General features: G+C 36.1%; 1 protein-coding gene across 2 annotated transcripts in view; it reads left to right on the forward strand.

The window, feature by feature from the left end:
* Positions 1–25,985, forward strand: part of SLC4A4 (solute carrier family 4 member 4) — a 385,603-nt gene that overhangs the window by 346,207 nt on the left and 13,411 nt on the right. For both annotated transcript variants that reach the window (XM_024246262.3, XM_054554039.2), the window contains 5 exons: positions 1,371–1,532; positions 13,645–13,823; positions 14,944–15,016; positions 22,448–22,516; positions 25,014–25,187. In XM_024246262.3, the coding sequence (XP_024102030.2) occupies positions 1,371–1,532; positions 13,645–13,823; positions 14,944–15,016; positions 22,448–22,516; positions 25,014–25,187 (657 nt within the window). The remainder of the gene's footprint in view (positions 1–1,370; positions 1,533–13,644; positions 13,824–14,943; positions 15,017–22,447; positions 22,517–25,013; positions 25,188–25,985) is intronic.

Genomic DNA, 25,985 nt, shown 5'->3' on the forward strand with positions numbered 1-25,985 from the left:
TACTATGAAACTACCTACCACATGCATGTATATATAAGGTGAATTGTAATTATTACAAAGTAGATATAATAATTACTTAACTTACGAACCTATTGATATGCATAGGTAATGGATAAAATTTACATTCCAGTCATTCCTGAATATATTCCTAGCTAATTTTTCACTACAAGTCTTTTATCTATTTTCTAGAATAATCCTCCTTCCCTCCACTACTGAGGTCATATATTTGCTAAGAATTATTAAGCTAGTTGCAGTTTTAGTTTAATAACTGCTTAATGAGGAAGGGATATATATGTTATAACACACATTATTTTTTGAATTGTCTCTGCTATCACATATTCATTAGTAAAGATAAGTTCTCATCCATTCAACCATTAATTCATTTGAGTTAATATTTATTGAATATTGAGTCAGGCTCTAAGCTGGAAATTTGAAATGCATTGATGAGTAAGACAAATTTTTTTCCCTGACAAGCTCACATCTGCTAATTGTAGTAAAATGAGGTTAGATTCAGTGACAGAATTATGAGACAGATGATGGGAATATCCTCAGAAGAGAAGTGAGACTTTCTTGATAGCAAATATGGAGAAAATAATTCACAGTGTTCTATTTTAGTTTTTTATTTGCATTGTTGAAAGTAAGGAAAAGCGTAGGAACCCCTTTTTTTTCCTGTAGTAGACATACATGATCTACTGATGGAAAACAGACTAAGAACTGCAAAAATGACAGTTTTTTCCAGTTTTTTTGGTGATTTTCCTAAGATTTATCCAGTTATTGTAGATCATTATTTTATATGTAAAATAAGAGACCAGAATTTTTACATTAGTTCACTTATATAAAAACAGCTATGGCTTTTTATATATATTATGAAGCTGTTAAAAATTGGCAATAGTATAAACAACTTCATTATAATTGCTAAAACCCATGAACAAAATTCATGGTGGTTTGGTAATTTCTTGCTACCTTTTTACTGAATTTCTTGCTACCTTTTTACTTTTTACCTTTTACTTTTTACTTGCTACCTTTTTATCTTTTTACATTTGGAGTTTTCTTCTGGCTGCTCTTTAAACTTAAATCAGTTTGTTCCATTTTGAGTCCTTATCTTAAATCATCCCAAATACGCAAAATGCCATTCACTTCTTTTCCAACAGCCCATATTCTTTCTCTCCTTTCTTTAAAGAATTGCCTCAAAAATAACATCCTTTGGGAGAGTTTTGGTGAATAATCTTCATTCTCTAGCTCATAACTGTTTATATTTCTCAATATGTTGGTTATCCAAATATAAAAGCATGTCTTCCCATTGATTTTTTCACCAAATAGTATATATTAACTTGATAATTTTCTGAAAAATATCATCTGTCTTTTTCAAGCCAACAAGTCCAAACCGAGGTTGGTTTGTTCCACCGTTTGGAGAAAACCCCTGGTGGGTGTGCCTTGCCGCTGCTATCCCGGCTTTGTTGGTCACTATACTGATTTTCATGGACCAACAAATTACAGCTGTGATTGTAAACAGGAAAGAACACAAACTCAAGGTAAGTGTCCATAATAATGTCTATCATTGCCTTCTACTTTCTTTTTAGTACTTGAAAACACTAATTGATTAAAAACCAAGGAAGCTTTGTTGGGAGTTACTATAGCTAATGTTCCTTAAGAGTCCGCAGAACCAGAGATCACTTTGTATTGGCACATGTCTTCAATATAACACTTTAGGGAGAGCTCATTTAAATCTGAAAAAAAAAAGATTTCAAATCATATTTCTTTCACCAGCAAAGAGAATACAAACATAATTTACTACTTAGCCACAGTCATCCTACATCTGATTTTAGTGGAGTAACTATCCTCAATAAAGACAAGGACAATCAAAGGTTTAATTAATTTATACTGAGCATCTGCTTTCTCTTAAATCAACTCAGGTTTATTCTTAAAGATTATTCAGATAGTTCATGGTTGTAAGCTGGTGGTGTACATCCTGTTTTTTGTCTTCACATACTTGTGTCAGTATGTTATTAACCATAAAGAAGGGAGAAAAATGCTTTATTTTGTACATTTTAAAAATCAGTTATTAACTTTGTTATGAGTCTAAAGAAAATGCCTTAGTGGTCTGGGATATCTTTCAAGAGAGCTGCCTAAAATGCTCTTACTTTATATAATGTTTTTCCAGCTCTAGTGACTTTTTTAGTTGCAATGAATTTTTACAATACCATTTGAAGAAGTGAGATATGAATGGTAACAATAATAAGAGCTATTATTTAGTGGAGGGCTACTATGAGCCAGGCCATCTTCTAAGCACTTTGTATTATATATTAACTCATTAACTTTTCATAACCACCATATGAGGGAAGTGTGAAAATGCACTAGAGTCTGTTACCCAGAAGGAGAGGATATTACTAAGAATAGAGTTCAGCACAGTAGGTATAGCAGGAAAAATATTCAGGAAATATAAAGAACTGGCTGACTATAGAAACCCATTGAGCAGAGGAATGAGAGAGATGAGGAAGATTCTGAAAAACTATCCAAGTATGGAGAACTTAAAAAGCTGTAGATCATGGTAAGAAAGGAGTAAATCCCATAATAATAAGACCAGGAGAAGAAAATTAAAAGCTTTGGTCAAAGAAGAGATGTTAGATTTTGAGAGTTTGGAAGGAGAGAAAGCTGAGATTGATGAACTGGTCCAAAGCATGTGGCTAGCTCCTGAAGCATGTTGACAATGATGTCCATCAAAACTTGTTAAGTTAGAGTAATGTGAGTCTGGTGAACTGAAAGTATCACCTGCCTCAATATTGATATGATTGGAAAGTGGCACAGAGTATGGTAGAGAAGAACATCATGGGAAAGTTGCTGAAACAATAAGTGAAAGTATATAACTGTCCTGGAGGTCAGCATATTTAGTGATGTGGAAGGGCAGAATGAAGAATAACTGGGCTTCAATACAAGGCAGTTCATAGAAGCACAAAAACAAGTGAGTTATGCTCCCATCTAACATGGGGAGTAAAACAAACAAAACAAACAAACAAACAAACAAACTAGACTGTCACTAAAGAACAGATCTCTGCAAGAAATCAGTGCTCCCAAAGGAAACCAAGTGGTTTTCACTTATGATGAAAGAAAAGGTTGCGAATTCAGTTGGAAAATTACATTAAAATGAGTTTCCCCCTGTGCCCACTCCTGCCATGAGTAGATATCGTACTGCTCTGAGATACTTTTCTTAATTCTAAGATCATTGAGCTTCTCACATTCTGGTAATGTTGGGTTATTTGCACTTGTTACATGGCGGGTAACTTAAGAATTAAGAAGTGGAAGATGCTAGGCCATCAAATGGTTATATCTGCAACTGGCACAGCCTTACTTCTTTACTTTGCCATAGTCAATGGGTCAAAACAGTCACAGGGGCAGCCTCCATTCAAGGGGGTGAGGGGGGAATTCTCCTTTTAATGGGGGGAATGGCAAGGTCGTATTATAGAAAACCGTGTAAGATAGGAGATGTTTTCCAGCCGTTTTTGGAAAATAAAATCTGCTACATTTGTACTGAAAAATTTGCCATAGTCTATATCTTGGTGATTGCTTCCCCGTGGTATCATTTAAGCATATATATATATATATATTATATATATATATACATATATATATTTTATATATATATATAATATATATATATATTTTTTTTTTTAGACAGAGTCTTGCTCTGTCACCCAGGCTGGAGTGCAGTGGCTTGATCTCAGCTCACTTCAACTTCTGCCTCCCGGGTTCAAGTGATTCTCCTGCCTCAGCCTCCCGAGTAGCTGGGATTACAGGGGCGTGCCACCATGCCAGCTAATTTTTGTATTTTTAGTAGAGACGGGTTTTTGCCATGTTGGTCAGGCTGGTCTTGAACTCCTGACCTCGTGATCTGCCCACCTTGGCCTCCCAAAGTGTTGGGATTACAGGCATGAGCCACCATGCCTGGCCCATTTAAGCATATTCTTTTGTCTTCTGTGCTTCCTTTAAATTGGCTATTGGATCTAGAAGCTTGAGGAGATATAGTTTTGATATTGTATATCTATCTGTGTGTATGCGTGTATGTGTATATATACACACATATATGTATAATATATACACACATGTGTATAATGTATACACACACATGTATATACATATGCATATACATATACATATACGTATACATATATATATATACATATCCTTTCTTACCATGAACTACAGCTTTTTAAGTTCTCCCTACTTGGATAGTTTATCAGAATCTTCCTCATCTCTCTCATTCCTCTGCTCAATGGGTTTCTATAGTCAGCCATTCTTTATATTTCCTGAATATTTTTCCTGCTATACCTACTGTGCTGAACTCTATTCTTAGTAATATCCTCTCCTTCTGGGTAACAGACTCTAATGCATTTTCACACTTCCCTCATATGGTGGTTATGAAAAGTTAATGAGTTAATATATAATACAAATATGTATACATATATGTGTATGTATACATATATACATATATGTGTGTATATATTATACATATATGTATATATGTGTGTATATATTATACATATATGTATATATGTGTGTATATATACATATATGTGTATATATACATATATGTGTGTATATATTATACATGTGTGTATATATTTTACATATGTGTGTATATATACATATTTGTGTGTATATATTATACATATATCTGTGCGTGTATATATATATATAGAAAGAGAGAGAGAGAGAGAGAGAAGCCCAAGACTAATTTATAAAAGGCCAGATAACTTTAAACTACAAGTCTGGCTTAGGAATTTCGAGGCCACAGAGATAATGTGAATTCCAGCTCTAGACCCAATTGTAGAGTTGTGGTTAGGAATATCCCTATCCTCGGAGATTCTTTCTTTCTTTTCCCTTCTTTTGGCATTATACCCAATGGCAAGGCTGAGAGAGGCATGTGTTCTCACTATCTTTCTCTGTGGGGTATTTTTTTTTTTGATTGGCCAACTGAGTATGCCATGTTTAGAGTGTACTAGTTTTATTTTGGGTGGTATCTCCCATCTATGCCGTCTCCCACAGAGCCCGAGAATTGGTCTCTGTCCCAAGAGTTCAGATGGTCATTCTAATTCAGGCCGTAAGCCTCCAAGGATTGGCACGGTCTCTCTCAGGGCAGTCCCAGGCTCCAGGGCTTACTGAGTCCAAGGATTTGCTTCTTCGCATGGCTGTTGTTTTTTGTATCCAATTGTTCCTCTTTCTAGTGGATGAGCCATAGTTTCTAAAATATATTTTCTGTGTCTTTTTGAGCATTTTCAGATGTTCTGTATTGAGAGGGTTTTTGATGTTGGTTTAGTTTACCAAAGGCTAGAAATGGTTGTTGACTAATATATTTTTATTCTGAAAAAATTTGTAAACAAGTTCTTAATTATGATCTATGGTTGGCTAGATTTACTCTGTATCTTTGGAGGTAAATAAATCTCCTACTAATTTTTACTCATTATGTTTTCTTATTGATAAAATTCAGAATTTAGAATTTTGGAAGTTTAGGAATGATAAAATACAGACATTTTTTCTCATTCTCAGTAGAAAACATTAGAAAATCAAGGTTTATTAGGGTTTGCCTCTTAAAATAAGAGTTGAATATATAAAAAATAAGTTTTCATCACCTTCAGAATTGCCACTTGAAATCATTCTTTTGAATAATGAGAGTTATGGAATAGGTGTCAGTCTTTTGTCACAAATCTAATGATACCAGTGAACATTTCATCATGAATCAAAGGCTTTTCACTCTGAAAATTGTTTTGTTCATATTTTGTTAGGAAAGGAGAGCTGTGGAATGTGAACACTGGAGATTCTGTCTAAAATTGTAAAGGGCCTTAACTGCTATGAAATTGATTCAAAAGAGAAAGGTGAAACTGGGAGAGACAGAAGCATTGTGGTATTAAAAACAGCATGTTTTTGGGTGGCATTTGCTTTGGCTTCCAGTCAAGTGGCTCTGGCTGTCTGTTCTGCTTGGGAGGGGATCCACCTTTCCACTCTGCTGAACAGCTCAGTATTGATGTAGGAACGCCAAGACACTTGGCTTTCTTTGACCATTATTTTGGTTGTTTATGCCCTGCATTAGCCCTGCAGAGTGCTCAAAAGCAAGCCAGGGTCAGCAAGGTCATGATTCCTTTAAGGTCATTCCCTGAGTCATTGGCAGAAGCAGGAATGGAGTCTGAGCTTCAGACTGCAAAGCCAGAGATACTTCTCACAAGGAAAGTGATTTCGAGAGTGTTATAGATTGGGGGTAGGAGGGAGAAATAATTTAGTATAGATATCTAGAAATAGATATGAGGTGATTGTGGCAACCAATTTGCTCTGATATCTTTTATGGTTAAACCCTTAATTTGAGGGTGTTCTTTTTTGATAACTCCCAAATTCCTATTTTTGCCCTACTTTCATTTTTCCTTTTTATTTCTTCTCTCATAACCCTATAGACTCAGTCCTTTTATTTTATGCCTAGATTCTTCTAAAGGGTTAGCGTAATAACCAATCTTCCTTGCTTCATTCCAAAAGCCTTCGTTTTTCTTAAAAGTGCTATTCTTGTATGTCAGTCCTGTGTTTTTAAACTTTCACACTTTGGCCCCTTTAAATCTTTACCTCTCAAAAAACTTCCATTTGCCCTAGCCTGGGTTTTAACACTCTTTGCCAGAGGACCACGACCTAAGTTTAAAATGGCTTTCTTCAAATGCTAGCCAGTGCTCTAGTCAAATGAACAGTTGAGTTTTCCTTAAGCGTGACAGTTTCTTCTGCTAGGTACTCCAGCCAGAAACCTCTTCTCCTTACTTCCTAATGATTGCTATTTTTCAAAATCCTCTCCATCCTTTAAGATAATTCACATACAAAAACTTCTCAGTGTAGCTTTCACCTTTAATGTAATTTATATTTCTCTTGTTTTTGCTCTTAGTATATTTGTATTACTCTGTGGCACAGATCACATATTTCTTTTACAGTATCTGTTTTGTTTAATTACTTTATCCCTTTTCTTGGCCAAAATGTTTTCAAGGTCAGGACCATGTTTTATTCCTCTTTTCAGCTCTCATTTGGCCCACCAGTTTCATATGGTAGACTCAATAAATACATGTTGGTGAATTTTATTCTGTTTGGCCCACATGGCTCTCAGTTGTGTTACACTGTGTGAAATGGTTGATAACTGCAAAACATATAAACTCTCCACCTCTCAAAGTGTGTGCTTATATTGGTCAAAGCCCTGTTTAGATGTCATCACTGCAGGGAGTTTTTGTGAATTTACTGTAGACATAGTTAAACACTTCATTATCGTTTCCAAACCTCTTTGAATCTCTATTCAGAGTGCATTATAATTTGTGTACAAGTCTGTGTCCCCTTCTTCAATTCTGAGCCCCTTGGTGGGAGGTACCATGTCATGGCTCTTAGTGTCCTCCTAAATGAGCATATTGTCTGGATCTTTGTGGGCCCCTAGCATGAACGTCTATTCTGTGTCCCTGCATGTCCTAGTGTTTACTGCTCCTCACCTCTCCTTTGTTATCAACTAGGTACCACATGTAACCTTTAGGCCGCTAGGCTAGTCTTTTTCTTTCATAGATTTTGATTTCTGTGGATTTATTCCTAAATGATTTGTACTCTGTATTGTACTACAATTTCAAAAGGAAATAAAGTTTCACTTTCTCTCCTTGTACTTAAAATAATCTCACAGTTTCAGAAAATAGAACAACCGTTTGGTTTGTATTCATGGAAACAAGAAGTCTTTTAAACTTTAAAGGGCATATTTAACCTTTTGAGCATTTATTGAGTGCTTGCTATGTATGGAACACTTTTGTTAGATGTTGAAGATAAAAATTGTTCTACATTGCCATCTGTGCCCTGAAGGAGTTTAATGGATTTTCCCTATTCACCACCTGTCTATTACAACACCAAGGTTGGAATTGACCATGCCTTTCTTTGTGCCTTGTACCTTGCATGTACATTAAATTATTTGTTTTCATGTCTGCCCTCAATTAATAATCTGTAAACTCTTAGAGGGCAAGTATTCTGTCTTATTTGTTGTTTTATCTAACACAGAGCCTACTAGTACAGGATAGGTGTTCAATGGATACTTATTAAAGAATCATTTCCTATCCAAAGATACGAGCAAATGCAAAAGGCCCAGGGTGGGAAGGAGCTTGGTGTATGGAGAAACATATAGTAGGCCAGTGTGACTGAGACTTGGGGAATTAATTCACTGAGATGAGGTCAAAGTTAATGGGGCCAGGTCACATGGAACAAAGTTTCTGAACTTCAGTATTATTGACAGTTGGAAATTTTTTTGTTGATGGTAGCTTTCCTGTGCATTGTAGGCTGTTTATCAGCATTTCTAGTCTCTCGCCAGTAGAGGCATTTACACCCTCCAGCTGTGACAACGAAAAATGTCTTCAGGCATTGCCAAATGTCCCTTGGGAGTGGAGAAGAGAGCAAAATAGTTCTGGGAGGAGGCTCTGATGTAGAAACTTAAAGATAATTTTGCAGTGTTTAGTTTTTCATTCTAAGTGAAACAGGAATCACTTTAAACAGGGAAGTGGCATATAATGATTTCGATTTTTAAAAAAGATTCGTTCGTGAGGAGAGTGGGTTGTCAGGGACAAGAGAAAAACAGGGACGTTTGTGGTGAGAGCAGCATTGAGGGCTGAGGGTTGGTTGCTGGATGGTGTGAAGGAAGAAGGGGAATTTGCATGGAGCACTGAAAGGAGAGAATGGCTTTAAGCAAATGTCAAGGAGTAGAAGCAGAATCCCAATTCAAAGAGTGGCACATAGGAAAGTGCAGGAGCACAGAATATGCAAGGCACATTTAGGGATTGGTAGAGTTTCTGGAATCCTTGAGGGCCTCCTCAGAGTTTTAGATGCAGGAGCATGGAAAGGGAGGCTTTGTATTGCTTGGTCTTCTCAGCTGCCTGTGGCCTCCCCTATTCAGCGATATCCAGCTTGGGCTTGATGGGGTCAGAATTGCATTTGAAACACTCAGTCTGGCAGCAGTGAGGATGGACGGGGGAGGTACAAGAGTGGAGGTGGGTTGGGGGAGCTGAGTGGAAGGGGAAGGTGGGTGGGAAGAGGCTGCTGCATAATCCAGGAGAGAAAGGATGAGAATCTGAAAAAGGTAATGGCAGTGGGGAGGAGGAGTACAGAACAGATAAAAAGTTTCATATGTTATTTTTGAAAAATACTGTTTTCCATATTTCTTGCAGTATTCTTTATATAAAAAGGACCAGTATTTGAATATTATTTTTATTCCATTCAAATCTAGCCATTCAGATACTTTTAACTCAAAGGGACATCTTAGAAGTGGCTTGTTTTTATACATATATAGGTGGTTTTGCAGAAACAACTTCTCTGACATAACCATTTGCATTCTTGGGTCTCATGGCAATAGTTTGGGGCAACATGAATTTGAAGCATAGCTTTTACCATTCTGTTCAACAAATGTGTCTCCAGAGTTTAATGTATGTCGGACACTGTACTAGACATGGTAAGCCTTGCATGTTGAAATTTGGCAAAATAAATTTATCGTTTTTTTCTCTTTGACCTCGTTCTCCATAAACTCTCCCCAGTGTTGTTCCTTTAGTTTAAACTGCATCTTCTCAAACCTGGATTATAACAGTGTTGTCGTGTCTGTCCTCTGCCTGTAATCTTGACCACTCCCAATATACCGTTTATAGTCCCAACAGAGCCATCCTTCTAAATAGAAATCTGATTATATCACTTGCCTGCCTAAAACCCTTCAGTGACTTCCTATTGCTCTTGTGATAAAAAATTCCAAAGCCTTTAGCAAAACATAAAAGTTCTTAACTTCTCTAGCCTAATTTTCTACCTCCCCCATCTTCTCCTGTGCACCAAATCTATTTCATTTTCTCAGAATGGCAACTTGCTTTACATAGTTTTTCATGTACTTCTTATCTCTGAGCTGGTTATGGTTCATATTTTAGAACTCAACCTAAATACTACCCCCCATGCAAACCATCCCTGACTTTGTGCTAAGTTGGGTACCCCTCCCGGATGCTTTCTTGGCACCCTGAATTCACCCCTACTGTAGGCCTTTAACACTGTAGTTTTATAAACACCTGTTGTTTTGACCAGCTCTACCATTACAGTAAACCACTGGAGGGAAGGACTGTGTATTATTTATAACTTTACCTCTAGGGTCTAGCAGAGTGCCATTGAATAAGTGAATTAGCGTTTATTCATTTATCCATCAAACATTTATCTAGAGTATCCATTCTGTGGTACGCACTGTGCCAAGTGCTAGTTTGGTGGTGAACAAAAACATACATGGTTCCTGTCCTCATGGAACTATGAGAGAGAGAGGCACAATTCACATAATTATGCAGAATGTGACACCGCAAATGTGGCTGATGTTGTGAAGGAGAAGGAGATGGTATGTTGAGAGGGCGTTCCCTAATGTGATGGCACTTATATTGAGACCTAAAATGTTAGCAAGAATTAGCTAAATGAGGCTGGGTGGGAAGACTATTTTGGACACCCAAAGAAATCACTGTGTATGCATAGGCCTTACAAAAGGAGGTACCTGGTGAGAACAAGTGATTGAAATAATCCTGTGTGGCTGCAATGAGAGAGTTGAGGCTGGAAAGGAGGTAGAGGCAGACCAGGTAGGGCGTCAGGTCACATTGGTGATTTTCCCTTCCCCTTAAGAACAAAAAGAAGTCCAGTGTGGTTGAGGAGAAGGAAGACTTTTTGAAAGCAGTGATGTCAAGGGGAACAGAGTACTTATCTATCTATAATTATTTTATCCCGGAAACTTTGTTTATTCTGATGGTTATATATAGTTACCTTTATAGTCCATCATTTAAAATCTTCATTTCACCCTCTTTCATATGGGCCCTTTTTGCTAGTCTTGGACATATGTAACTCAAACTTGTTTTAGTGGAAATAGATCCAGAAAGCATCGAAATGACTCAGGGTAACATGAGTGACTTTTTTTTACATAAGCTATTCTTTTGACCCATTCATCTGGCTAGTGTCCACATCCTTAGGTTACTACAGGTTTTTTGGTAACAAGATTTGTGGATTCTGCTCATTATTACCCTGCTGGTACTTCTAATATGGACTTCAGTGATTTAGTCTAAAGAGGGCATAAAAATTCTGTGATGTCTCTACTGTTTTTCTCCTTTTTTCCCTCCCCACAAATGTTTCTCATGTCTGCGAATTAACAATAAAGTGTTACTTTTTTTTCATGGCTAAACAAGAGTTTATAATTGCCCGTAAGGGGAGTATATGCATGCTATTTGTCCTTTTCTAAAAATAAACATTTATTGAGAATCAGCTGTGCATCATGCACTCTGCTAAGGTATTCAGAATACAGAGAAAAAAAGATACAGTCCAGGTCCTCATATTACTTACAGTCTAATGTCAAAGACAGATGAATACATACATAATTTCAGAATTAGTGTGATGAGTGTTGTGATAGAGGAAGTCATAAGATGCAAAACAGGGAAACATAAAGGAGGAGAACTAACCTAACTTGACTTACTTATCTCACCTAGGTTGAGGAAGGAAAACCTACCAGAAAAGGTGAGGGTTAATTTAAGTCTTAAGGATAAATAGGACTGAGTGAGAGAAAGAACAAAGGAAGAGTAGAGGTTATTCCGGGTAGAAGAGGCTATGTTGGCAAAGACACAAAAGGCATCAGTGAAAGAAATACATATGAGGCATTTTGCAGGTGGTTGAAAGTGGTGGTGGCACAGGATCCAAGCAGGAGAGAGATGAAAGATGAGGCTGCAGACGTGAACAGAGGCCAGATCATGAATGACCCATAGTGAGGTCTTAGACACACAAACAGGGAAGAGGGAGAAAATTCTGTAGGCTCCACCTTAAGGTATAGCCAGAACCCAACCGCTTCTTACCATCTTCACTGCCACCACTCTGGTTCTAATCATCACAATTTCTTCCAATGGTTATGTAGTCTTACTATCCTTTACCTATTCGCCTAACACAGCAGCCAGTGTGTTTAGAACATAAGCAAACCATGACCCTCCTCCATTTCAAACCCTCCAGTGGTTTCCCGTTATACTCATTCTACAAGCCTAGGTTCTGATAGTTCTCCGTAGTACTTATTACTAGGTGAGAAGCTGCATATTTTATTTATTTATGGTATTCATTGTTATCTCCCTCAGTAGAATGGAGACTCCATGAGGGCAAGATTTTTTTTGTCTGTTTTATTCACAGATGTGTCACCAGCATGGTACTAAGTTGGCAGTCAATATTCATTGAAAGAATGAATGACTGAAATCTCAGATATATCGTGGTATTCACCTCACTAGTCATTATTGAACAAATTTATTTCAGCTCATCCCACCTCTGCCCTCCTTTCCTCTGCCTTACACCACTCTCAATTCAAACTATTATGCCTTCCTGAAAAGAACTGGTTTTATGAATATATATTAACCTATATCTATTCATAATCTCAAGTAGATTTTTGTTCTTAGCCAAGCCTGGACTAGGTGAATACATGCTTTTCTTTCTTGTACCAGCTCCCTTGCCTGTGATGAGTTCTCGGAACATGATTAGATCCATGTGTGCGAGCCAGGGGTGAAATCTTGGCATTTCAGTGAGAGGAGAGCAGTGTTGTGACGAACTGTAACAAGATCTGAATGATAACAGTCACCAGGTTCCTAGTGTAAATCACATCCTCATTTTTTAAAACCAACCTCTTTATTCCTTGGATTGGTCATACTCTGGCTCTTGGCACTGCTGCTTCCCTGCTGTGAAAATGGACTGCTTTATTTTCTCAGGCTCCATAGGGGTATCAAGTATTTGATTTCTTCATAAATAGAGCAAAGAAATAGAACCATAGAATAACATCGTGGACACATTTAACAATATTTATTTAATGAGTAAAAAAGCTAGACCTTTTGTTACATTGTCTGCTCTTCCAGTCAGTAAATGTTATTGTGACCATTGGGCAATGTTTGAAATCGGCCTATTCTGATTAAGGGAGTGTTTATTACCTTAATGGTGATATATAATAGATTGTTAAACATTTACTTTCACATATTATGAAAGCCGAGAAATGGCCTACATACCTTCTCAATCTTGCTTTCGGATCCTTACATAAGTTGAGTACTGTCTAGATGAACAGCATACTACTCAGCGCCGTCCAGTAGAGAAGGCAGGGTGCCTGCTTTCAAGGTGCTTATTACGTTTATCTTAACAACAACAACCAGTACCACTACTGCCGCTATCACCATTTATTAAGCACCTATGACATTAACAACTACAGTTTAAATTGCTACAAGATGCTTTGCCTGTGTTACTTCATTGAATGGTCTTAATTCCTCTATGGAGTGGGCATATATATCTCCATTGTTCTGATCAGAAAATTATATACAGATGGGTTAGGAATAAACAAATAATAAGTGTATCTTTGACTTAAGTCTTAAATAGTTATTCAACACTATAGTAGAAAAGGTCTCTACCATAGCAGCTATAAGATGCAGCTGTATGTTTAATTGCTAGGGGGAATAATACAAAGAAGATAAAGTCCCCTCTTTCAAGGAGTTTAACTTACCAAGCAAAGTGAGTCAGTTTCCTTTGGTCGTCTTAATTCCCCTCTGGAAATATGACTAGATAGCGAATATGAGTCTTTTCTTCACATGGTTTTGTTATCTCTTTCTACAGAAAGGAGCAGGGTATCACTTGGATCTCTTTTGGGTGGCCATCCTCATGGTTATATGCTCCCTCATGGCTCTTCCGTGGTATGTAGCTGCTACGGTCATCTCCATTGCTCACATCGACAGTTTGAAGATGGAGACAGAGACTTCTGCACCTGGAGAACAACCAAAGTTTCTAGGAGTGAGGTGTGTTAACTCAGAGGAAGATGGCTCCCGAAAACACACTGTGCACACATCTATGTGGCAATCATAAGGATATGGGCAGATTTGGAGGAGACAGGGCTTGTGATGATTAATTTATTCCTATATTTTTTGTTCCAGAAAGGACTAAATTTTCATCAGAGGTTTCAGTGATTTTTTTAGTTTACTCCTTATGATATATCATTTTCATGGATTTCCAAAAGGCTAAATGTTGCAACATAAAACTACAACCAGATTACTTTTTTTCAACATGCAGGTGATTTTGGTGCTGCAGTGTTTACTGTATCACAGTCATATGTGAAGGCCCTAAAACTCTTGAGTCTGCTTATGACTTTTAAGATTCTGTAAAGGGAAAGGTATTCTTATTTTCCAATTCATTTTCTGTCCCCATAAACACTGAGAAACTTTAACCTCCAGACGTTCAATTTGGGTAGCTGTGAAGGGCAGGAGTAGAAGGTTTTTATACTCTGTTGAGCACTTTTTACAGCAAACTCTGCTCATAAGTGCTTGAGTAGAGAGCTCACATGACAGAGCCATCGTTTCCCACGCTAAAACAGTGGGTGATTCTTTTTGAGGGGTGGGGGAGGGGGTGTAGGATGGGAATTATATTTGTTGAAAAGTACTTTTGTTGTTGTAGATTTGGAAATTAGACTGATGTGATTTATTGTGCTAATGAAATTTCCTTGAGCTGTTTGTTAATTAGAATATGGGACAATGTAATATCTGTCTCCTATGAAAGAAGGTGTAAGGGTAATTACACAAGAGGATAAATTGCTTTAAAAAAATAAGGTCTTCAAAGAGTCCAGTAATTGATGGACCAAGAGCAAGTGATTTTTCTTTCTTGATTCTAAAGAGAGCAAAAGGTTTAGCAGGATTACTTCTTTCTTCGTGAATTCAAATCACATATTGCAATCACTTTAAGAGATTTTTTATAGTTACGTTGAGTTTATACACTATCCTTGAGGTATTAATTACATGATATCAACACTTTGTTGTTTTAGCCAAACATTGATTTTGTCAATGTGTAGTTTTTTTGAAGGTGAAAAGACAAGAGCATGTTTATGAAGACAAGAGGTAGATTGGTAATCTTTTGATTTGGTTTCAGGGAACAAAGAGTCACTGGAACCCTTGTGTTTATTCTGACTGGTCTGTCAGTCTTTATGGCTCCCATCTTGAAGGTAAATATGTGAAACATTCACCTCTTCCTTCTTCTCAGAACACTGACATATAATTGGACATGTGAAGAGTGAAATTCCTCATGAGATATTTACAAGATTCTCATCAGTTCTGTAACACACTGAAGCAGGGGTCAAGTAGAAAGAGGGCTTTAAATAGCTTTTGTCTTGATTTCCTTCTCGCTCTTTCATCCCCTCCCTTATCCTTAGTTTTGCAGTTATTTGATTGAACTATATTAACAATATCCAAACTTTCTGATCTGTGAAAACAGTAGTTTCATGCAATTGAATCAGACTGATCTTCTCCCCCTCCTCCACACACACGTTTTTAATTCTCCTTGTCTTCTATACATTCTTTCTTCTATCACCTTCCATTTGCTTGTATCCAAATCTTGTCCCTCTTCCCTCATTAGACTCCTAAATAACATGAGTGATGCAGGATAACCATTTTGAAATTTTTCGACTATTCTTAATTATTACTTTGTTTCTATTTTATTTGAATCAGATGGCCTTATAATTCACAAAGGTAAATTAGAGTAAAATTACTGACTCATAATTAGAAAGCTTTAGAAATGAACTTTTGAAGAAGAAAAATTATATGATATTGGTTGTTTAGAAAATTAGGGGTCAATATATAGGTTTATTGATGGGTTGGATATCTGCCTAGATAGATAAATGCAAACTGTATGTGACAACCTATTGAGAAGTAAACTAAAACTAAAAACTAAAGAAAGTTAGTGTATACCTCTTCATGAAGCTTCCAATTTTCTTTTATGATGCAAACATTTTATTTTTTTCAATCATATAAACATGCTTGCAAATTATTGATAGTTTGTATCTTATGCTTTATACCACAGTACAAAGCATGCAATTCACCCATGGACCTAACAGCTATAAACAACCACTGTTAACGATATCCTTCCAAATTTTCTCTTAAAATTTTTATTTTTAAACATTTTAATTTTAAAGGCTTTTAAAATGCTCATTTAATTACATAAGTAATGGGGCAGTACAATCTTCTGAAGAATTCAAACAATATAGAAGTACAAATAGTGAAAAGCAAAAGCCCTCTGGTCCTCTAAAGTTAGCAAATTTTATGTCAGTTGCCAATCAGATGAAGTTGAGGAAAGTGGAACTGTAGTATCTTTGACCTGTAAATAAGACTAAGATTGCCTTCAGGGTATTTAGACTGATGTATACAGTATGCACAAAATACTTGTTAAACAGTTAAAATATGTAGTTATTCATCTTTTTTCCTTGGTTTCCACAATGTCAATGAACTGGTTTAATTAATTTCTGACTGGATTCATGAGGAAATATGTATCTCATCTTAGACAAGACATTAAGATTAAAAATAACCTCAGAAAAGTTGTTTTTGACTATGTACAGAGGGCCTTAAAAGAGTACAGAGCTTAAGTTCTGCAGGGACAGAGGGAAACCTTTTGTCACCTTTGCCAGTGCAAAGCAAGTTATGGGATAAGTGTGAAGATGTGGTGACTTTCACAGCATCGAATCTGCTGCCAAATGCTTTATGTTGTTCCATTATCCTATAGGCATCAGCGCATCAGCTGGTGGAAAGCCTAATGACAGCGTTACCTTTTAGGCAATGGAACCTCATCTAGTGAGATCATTTTTAGAGAGTTCATTGCAGGCAATTATGAGCCCATGTTGTGAGAAGCTCTTCTGGAAATGAATTTTCCCTGTGGGTTCCTTGAAGGTGGGCTCACTTCAAGTAGGTGCAGAGTTTCTTTTATGAGCTCTCTTTGTGCTCAGTCACTAGTGAGGGATAAATGGGCAGAATCTTTTCATCAGTTCTAATTTACTCATCACCTCCCCCATTTTTCTTTTATTTTTATATTATTTCTTTTCATTAATACAGTATAAAATCCTAATTCAAAAAAGTCAGATGTGTTTAAAAGTTCCTTTTGTGTGTATATGTTACAGCAAATTGGCTTTATTCCTAGAGAATCTGACAGTTGAGTAATCATGGATGATTCCAAGGGGACACAGAGAACAGATACTGTATAATTACTATTTTTAGGAGAGATGCAAGACTTACATTTTCAACAACGCCTCTTCCTAACTATTTTCTCACCCTGCACCCAAATATGGCTGCAGAGGAGTTAAAGCTGAAATTTCTTTTGTTCTTTACAATGATTCTTTTCACCCCTGATAGGCAAAGTGCCTTAGTATTTACAGAAACAGATTAGAATGCAGAGAAAGAAGGCAGAGAGCTGTAAGAGATCAGTGAGCATGAGCTTTCTTTTCCTTTGACCTTCCTTAATTGATCCATACCTGGGCTCATCCTCATTCAGCTGCTAGTGTCCATGATTGTGGCTATTTCCACCTGGCAATTTTGAGTTACCCCAAAGAGTCATTGTAAGAATAAATGAAAAATGCAGTCCAGCAAACGTTTTTGTTAAGGTTTTCCCCAAAATGTGGGAAATGGAATTGTTTTGGCAATATAGTTTATAGCATACTGTACACAACCTATATTTAAAAACAATAAGAATAAAATAGTCAAGGATTCGCAGTTGTGATTCTTCGGTAAGTTAAGATATTCTTTACTTCGGGAATCACAACTCCTGATAAAGTCAGCTACTTTCAGATCATGTACCATTGAGGTTTGGTAAGTTAAGTGCGTTTATCACAAATCCCTTGTTAGCTCATTTGAAAAGTCAATACAGGAAGAAGCAGATATTGAGGGTACAGTTTAACTAAAACCTAAGTTATGACTAAGTAAGAGTCAAGATTAACAATTAACCTTAGAATTCACAAAGAAAGTGGTGTCAGGGGTTATGTTGGAGTAGGAAACCTTTTTTCCTCCCCTTTGTGACTATGTGTTTTTTTAGAGAACCAGAGGACAACTTAAGAGAATCATTTTACTTAAGAGTCTGTCTTTGAAAGGGCAGATCAAATGAATGGGAAAAGAGAAATGTGTTACTTTTACTTTTTAAAATGAAATGGCTCAACACCATTTCTGCAAACTCCATATATCCCTCACAAGTTTAATGGTCTCAGATGATCCTAGTAATTTTCTTTCATGCATTAAGCAGTGTAGGAAGTTGTTTCTCCTGCCTGTTTATGCAAGCTTACTTTGAAAATGAAGTTTTTCATTTTTATTTTGATCTCTTTGCTGAGATCTGTCTTTTATGTAGAAGAATGTAAGGAATTACAGTTTTAAGTTCACGAGGATACCCCTTGACCCTAGCCAGCAACAGTCATACATGCCTCAAAGCACTGAATCTAACCACTGATTCGGTACTGAACTGTTGGGAAGCAAGAATAACTGGCGTCCCTGGCTGGTTAAACGGCTTAGTTCTGTGTTTCTGCAGCAGAAATACTGCCTGGTAAGTGAGTATTCTGTATGGGGAAACTAGAGGAGGCTAAAGAGCATCAAAAAGATGAAAGGCACTTCCTTGAGCTTACTTTTACCATTTTTCTGGCAAGTCTGAAGAAATAAAAATCAAGTGAAGTTCACTGCTACTTTTGTTGCCTTTGCTTGAAACAGTTTAATTCAAGTTAATTAGGAGTAGTCAAATTTATCTTTAAGATTTGTTTAGTGTTCTAAAATCAGGATAGCATTTAATTTGTATTTGGAAAATATTTGTTGAGCTTCTACAATATGCCACAATATGTCACTTTGTTCAGTGCTAGGGAAATAAAGCAAAATGGTAGAGATGATGGTGATGGTGATGATGATGATAGTAGTAGCTACCATTTATTGAGCTCGGCATTTGATTAAGGGCTCAGCACAGATTTTAAAAATTTAGTCCTTCAATGAATGACACCTACAAAAAATTGTCTCTCTTTTACAGATAAGAAAATTTATTAATGACTTACCAGGTTACAAAGTTCGTAAATAATAGAGTCAAAATGTGAATTCAGGCAGTTCTGACATGAAAGCCAATCTCATAACCCTCAGGGTTTACAACCATTTAAAACAAAACATAGTACTTGCTCTCAAAGAACTCATTCACTTTCATTTTCCATGAGATGATCTTCTCCAGCTTCTTTGATCCAACTTCCAATCCTTTCATGTGCAGATAAATACAGCATTTTCACAAACTCCACATCATACCTCATTCCAGTTTCTTCAATGACTAGGAACCAGATTGCAAGTCAGTACTTCCTTATCAGCTTAGATTTTCAAGATTTAAGGGAATTAGGATATTATTTGAATAACATGTTTCTGAATATAGTTGTTATTGCTGAAAGGGCAATATAGTAGAACTTAAATAAGATCAGGGCTTTGAATCTGACCTTTGCAGCCATTCTTCTGGTCTGTACTCCTGCCATTTTCCACCCTGACCACTGAGGACCAAGGAGAGTTCTGCTGGGCAATTGCAGCAGGCTTCTTGACTTGCCAGTCAGGTCTTCATGATAATTATGACATTAATTCCTCATTTATCATTTATTATCTATTCAGAATGAGGCCCTGGACTACATATTTTATGTGATATACTCTTTATCATACCCTCTTTTAAATGAGAATACTGAGGATAAGAAAAGTTAATAATTTTCTCAATGTTACATAAGTGGTAGGGCAAGAATTTGAAACTAGGCCTGTCTGACTTTTGTGCCCATGCTCTTAATCAGGATCTCGTTCTGGATTGTACATTCACATGTACACACACACACACACACACACACACACATACACATACACACACATACAGTGACCATTATTCTGCTAGAAGGTCTCACTGCTGTACTGAATTCTGGTTGGACAACTACACTCTACCCTTATTTTTAAATTTACCCTTTTCTCGTTCACTCTTCTGGGAATACTCAAATACTATCAGCACATCAAAGGGAGGTATAAGTGAAAAAGAGTAGAACTGCATTCACCAGAATTTGAAAGATTTGGTGACATGGTCTGAATATGTTAACTCCTATTTTGATTTTATCTCAATTATTCCATCTGCTTGTAGGATCAATACTTGATTTCATGTATGGTAATCTTATTTATAATTATACTTTTGTGCTTTCTGGGTATAATTGGTTATCCATAAAATTTCCTTTACATAATTTTATCATTTGGCAATTCTTGATATGCCTGTAAGCCTGGTATACTTTGTGCTGTTTATGTTTTAATTACTCCTGTCTTGCTTTGTAAAAATATCTACCTACTATTATTATGTAAATTATACTGGTTTAACTTAAGATGGAGTTCCATCTTCTTAAAACACATCTTCTCTTTCCTCCTTTGAGAAATTTCTATTGCAAGAAATGATTATTTTGTGATGAATTTTTAAGGATTGACCTCCTGTGACTCATGAACTAAATCCAATAAAAAGTATCCTCTAACCCAATAATTCTGTCAAGTTTCATCAAGCTTTCCATATTGGAAGATTTTTATTGAGATGTTGCATTATCGTAAGGAAAATGGCAAATTTCAAAAGACATATTTTTATCACATTGAAGTTGGCCCAAAGTCAACTTAATAGCCTTCTTTATATGTATTATTTCCTTTTCAACAAAGAATAACTGTTTAAAAAACATCTTCATATCTAAAGCTATTTTTCTACCCACAACCCATGCCATTCTGTGTTACTGATACCTTCTGATTTTATTTTGTTGTAGATTTGGTGATATCTGTAATAATAAATTCACAGAGAATGGAACTAAGCACCAAGGCAAAAGTGTCCTTCACTTTGACATTAGAACCACATTAAAAAAAAACATTTAGCTAAGCCTAGCTGAGGGATGAGGATGAGGCCAGGGATGGTCCCTTTGTGGTGGCTTTCTTTCAAGCGAGAAAAATGCTTTACCCAGATTAAAAAGTAACTACTGCAGGAATTCTAACTAGTTTTCCGTGGTTGAACTATACTTCTCTTTTCCCTTCTTACTTTTCTTTCCTTCCAGCCGCCCCACCCCCACCACCCACCAAATTAAAAATGAAATGACAATAAAGAAATATGGGAGATGTTTAAAAAATGAATCAAGGCTATGCAACGATCCTTCTCTTAGTTTTTTTACTTTATGATACATTTATACACAAGAATCACAAGGAATAGAAACATGCCCATTGCAAAATAAATGAAGGCATGTGTCAGAAATAAAGAGGCTTGAATGTGATGTGTTCACCTCTTTGTGGTGACTGTTAGGTATTACAGCTTCCCCAGCAGGAACATCATCCCTCCTACCCCCATCAACATTCTATGTCACTTTTAGTTTTTTCTGACATCAAGAGCAAAATTAGCTACATTAAAATTGTTAGTCTTTTTTTGAAGAAGCATTTGATGTTTTATGTATATAAATAAGGATATTTATTTCATATAAATTTAAGCATCCCTATGGCTAACCAATAAAACTTGGAAATATTTGTTACACATTTTAGAATTTACTCATTCTCTCATTGTGGCCAAAGATTCTCAGATACAGAACTACTTTAGACAATCACAAGGAGAGGCTGATAGAAATTGTGCTTCACTTAGTACGTGCAGTATTTTTAAAATTACTCTAAAGCCATACTGTGTTTTCTGGTTACAATGGCCTCCTTTATGTGGATTTGGTAAGACTGGCCTTAATTGACTTGCGGTTTTAGTATTTTAGCTTTGAAAAATCCTGAAATTACTTGAACTTCTTTTCAAATTCTAAGGTTGAGAACCTTTTGTTTTTCAAACAGAAGACTTCCCAGAAACAGAATCATCCTTGATTTGCTTGGTTTCCTCAGTACTAGGGACATTTCAAAGGTCTAGGAATAGATACAATTTACAGACATCACTTCTTCTTGTTAAAACACTTTGTATTAATATAAAATATTTTTTGCTAGTTAATGCATGAAAAGGTATTAATTCAGTTTTAAAAGATGTGTATTAATCCATGTGTGTAATTAATTGCTTCCAGGTACTCCAAGGTCCTTTCAAGCAGTGTTCTCTTTAGTTAGTTCTCATAATATTCGCAAGAAGTGAGGGGATAGTCTTTTGATGTTTATTTTATTGAAAGAGGTGTATATATACCAAGCTGATAGACTATTTGGCAAAAATTATTAAGGACAAAAATGAACAGACTATATTGAAAGGAACTTGATCTCAAGAGTGAGGCAACCATCTATATTAATACCTCTATTTCTGTCTACCTCACAGTCCATAGAAGCATCTGGTTTACATAGTCATTCCTTTTCAGGGTGAAGGGAAACATAACTTTTCCTCCATTAATTAAAAAAAGTTATTAGTAAGGTCATGCATGCTCACTAAAAAACAAGAATCCAATGAAAATTGAAAGTCCTTTTTACCCTTTTTCATTTATTTCTATTACAAAGAGTTTAGAAGTTCATCAATTGACTAGTAAAGCATAGTAGTTAGAGGTCACTAAGTTATTATATCCTATATTTTAGTTTTAGATTTAGCCTTTATTTAAATGATTCCTCTTCATTCCTCTTTTGTCTTGTTATCGTTTTTAAGTTGTATCCATTTTTTTCCCTTCTAGTTTATACCCATGCCTGTACTCTATGGTGTGTTCCTGTATATGGGAGTAGCATCCCTTAATGGTGTGCAGGTAAGTTTTTGAATAGCAATGTAAGTACAGTAGTATTTTTCTAGTAGTAAGAATAGTCCAGTAACAGATCTTTGAAGAAAAGTGCTAATCATTATTAACTGCTGAGTTTTTTAAATGCATTTATTTTCTACTTCACCATTCACCTGCTCTTCATTTCTGGTTTAATCAACAAGTTAGCCAGTATTAAGAAAAGTTACCATACAGACCCATTGTTTAAACAGGCTGTTAAAAGTCATTTAGCCAAGAAAGCAAGAGGCTATAATCTTTCTTTTCCTTCCCCTTACTCTTCTTTATCTCCTTTTTACTGTCTCAGGAAGGATACCTAACTCTTTCTGTGTGTTCTTCAAGATAGTATTTATCCATTTGCCTTAACTCTATACTAAAAACAGGCTATTGATTTGCTTTTCACAGGGCTATGATCAATAATCAAAAGTTTTTTACCAATAAAATAATAAAGTCAATGTGGTTGATGTATTGCTTTTGTTGAAAACTTTAGCTATTCATAACTTTGGGAAAACTGACACACTTTAATAAAATCATTATCAGCTGGGCACGGTGGTGCACACTTTTAATCTCAGCTACTTGGGAGGCTGAGGCGAAAGGTTCACTTGAACCTGAGTTTTAGTCCAGCCTCAACAACATAGTGAGACCCTGTCTCTTTAAAAAAACCAAATCATTAGGGAAAACTTTGTAAGGGACTTTGTCTTTCAATTGGGTTTTAATTTAATTGGCACCAGGAAACTGGAAGTACTTATGCTGTTTTCTGGCACCTTGTTAACTGTAGCCTTATTTAGCACTTAGTAATATTTTAATGGGAAAAGACTGCATGTCCTGTGAACATCGTAAGAATTTATTTGAACCCCTTCAAAATAGTCCTTGCTTTTGCTTATTGAATTCAGATTAATTTGGTTTTAAAGTCAGATAGAACTGGGCAAGTGGCCAGACTACCAAAAAGAGAAAAGGCTACTTTACTTTTCTCTGTTTAGGTCTGCTGAGTAGAGTTCGTCATCTTTTGGATATTTGTTACAAAATACAAGGTGGTTCTTCATAGACTGGACTAGATGAATGTGAGTTTATTTGTGCTCGTGAAACTTTTGGGAAGTATAAATTTGTAAAAATATTTTATTTTTACCTGCCATTGTAAATATTCTTTATTTCCCAAAATGGAAAAATATGAAACAGAAATGGCCCACAGACAAATAGTTCTTATTTTTATTTGCCCTTAATGACCTGGTCTAGATCAGAAGTTTAATTCTATGTGTTTTAGGGGCTTTATTGGTTGAAATTCAGTGCATGTTTATTTAATTAAAAGGAAGAAAAAATCAACCACATAATAATGATGGGGAAAAACAACCAGGGTCCAGCTAGTAGATTTCTTAAATTCTGCAATGCTATTGCCCCTAATGGCTTTTCTCTTTCTTTCTTTGTCGATTCTCCCTTGTTTAGACCTTTTTGGCAAGATTTGATTTAGAAAATTTTGTAATTTGTAAAGAAATTTTATAAACCAAACTTTATAAATGAGAAGGTCCCCACCAGTCAAAATTAGTTCGAGGGAAAAAGAAAACCCTTTAAGTAGGAAATCGCTAGAGAAGATTGTGATGGTCTAGTTTACTTTTGCACTTCTTTCCCTCCAGAAAGAAAATAGAGATATTATTTCAGAGTTCATATTGCATGATTATTCAATTCAATAGCTATTTACTGAGCATCTTTCATTGAAAGATCCTGTGATAGGTTCTTGAATATCTTCCCATTCGTCACTGGCAAGGTCAATTCAGCAGTTATTCTTTGAAGCACAGCACCTGGCACACAGATGCTCAGTAGTTATTTCAATAGCTGTTTATACATGACCATACGATAGCGTCTCTTAGATTCAGATGTTGACCCTGAAATTCACTGTAGTATTCATATGGCTTTTCTCTGAAAAGAAATGGTGATAGATTGCTGAGTGTATTAGTCAAGGTATGCCACTCAGATAAATAATATGGAATTTATGAAAACATAATGTATTCCCATTTTTAAGTTGGATACTTCCTTTATATCCTTAAAACATTCCGGAAATGTATTAATATATGATGCATAGTGTCATCTCCTCTTTTTTCAGATAGGACAACTGAGGCAGAGTAAGATACTTGAGTTAGACGTCTTCCTTCAGCATATTATTACTAAAATAGGCAAAAGATCCACTTTCCTGAGACTCAGAGAGTAAAAATAGAAATTAGGAGATGAGCTCCTAGAATTTATGTTTTTCTTTGTGACTTTATTCTTTAGTGGTCACTTTTTCTTATACATCTACATAACATTCCCGCAGTATAACAAAGATTTGAAGACTTGTGCTTTAGTGCGCTTGACTATTTCTGCATTCCTTGACCATTCCTTTGTCCTCTGAAAAGGACACTGCTTGCCTAAATCATAGAATATAAATCAGTAGTGATTAGTTAGGCATAGTGGAAATGTAATGCAGTAATGCAGTTGGACTCCTTTCCTCTTTCCTCCCCAGTTCATGGATCGTCTGAAGCTGCTTCTGATGCCTCTGAAGCATCAGCCTGACTTCATCTACCTGCGTCATGTTCCTCTGCGCAGAGTCCACCTGTTCACTTTCCTGCAGGTGTTGTGTCTGGCCCTGCTTTGGATCCTCAAGTCAACGGTGGCTGCTATCATTTTTCCAGTAATGGTAGGGATTCCTTTAATTGAACGTACCTGTGAGATTATATGAGTATCATGTGGTTATTATTATATGGAAGACACACATGTCTTTTATGTGTTGTTCCAAATTTTTCCAGCTTTGACCTCATCACTTTGATCAGTTGTAATTTACATTTCCCACGTTTATGGTTGTCTAGGATGGACCTTAGAATCAGGCTCACCTAAGTTCAAATACTGGCCCTGGTTCATGCTCATCAGTAAACTTCTTTGAACTACTATTAACTCATCGGTAAAATGGGAGTTGCATTGTTGTTTCTCTGAGCATCAAAAATTAATATCAAGCATGTAGCACAATGCCTGACGCATAGTAGACACCAGTGCATGTTAATTACTTTTTAAATGTTGTATAATAGAATTAATCTAAGTAAGAGTGTAGGACATTTCAGTTCAAGTAATAAAGAAGTGCTTGGCAACTTGTGAGAACTCATCCAGTACATTAGAAGAAATGGAGTGAGAAGTTCACTTTTTACATTTCTTGTGGTTTGCATAATGCTAAGTTTAAAGATAAGGTGGGACTCTATCCTTGTCATAGTATGATGAGAAACAAGGTAAAGCAACTAATGTTTCATGCTGAGTCACAAGTGAAAGAAGAGAAAAAGGAGTTCTGTATTTGGCTTCATTACTGAATTTTATACTTTACCATAACTCTTTACTTCTTGCAAGAAAATGCATATATGTACACTTAAAACAAGTCACAAAGGGAGCCTCAAATCTGTTTTATCTCCCCCACAGCTTTGAAAACAGAATTTTCCTACACTTACCACAT

This window comes from Pongo abelii, chromosome 3 (assembly GCF_028885655.2).
Source record: "Pongo abelii isolate AG06213 chromosome 3, NHGRI_mPonAbe1-v2.0_pri, whole genome shotgun sequence".
In the NCBI taxonomy this organism is placed as follows: domain Eukaryota; kingdom Metazoa; phylum Chordata; class Mammalia; order Primates; family Hominidae; genus Pongo; species Pongo abelii.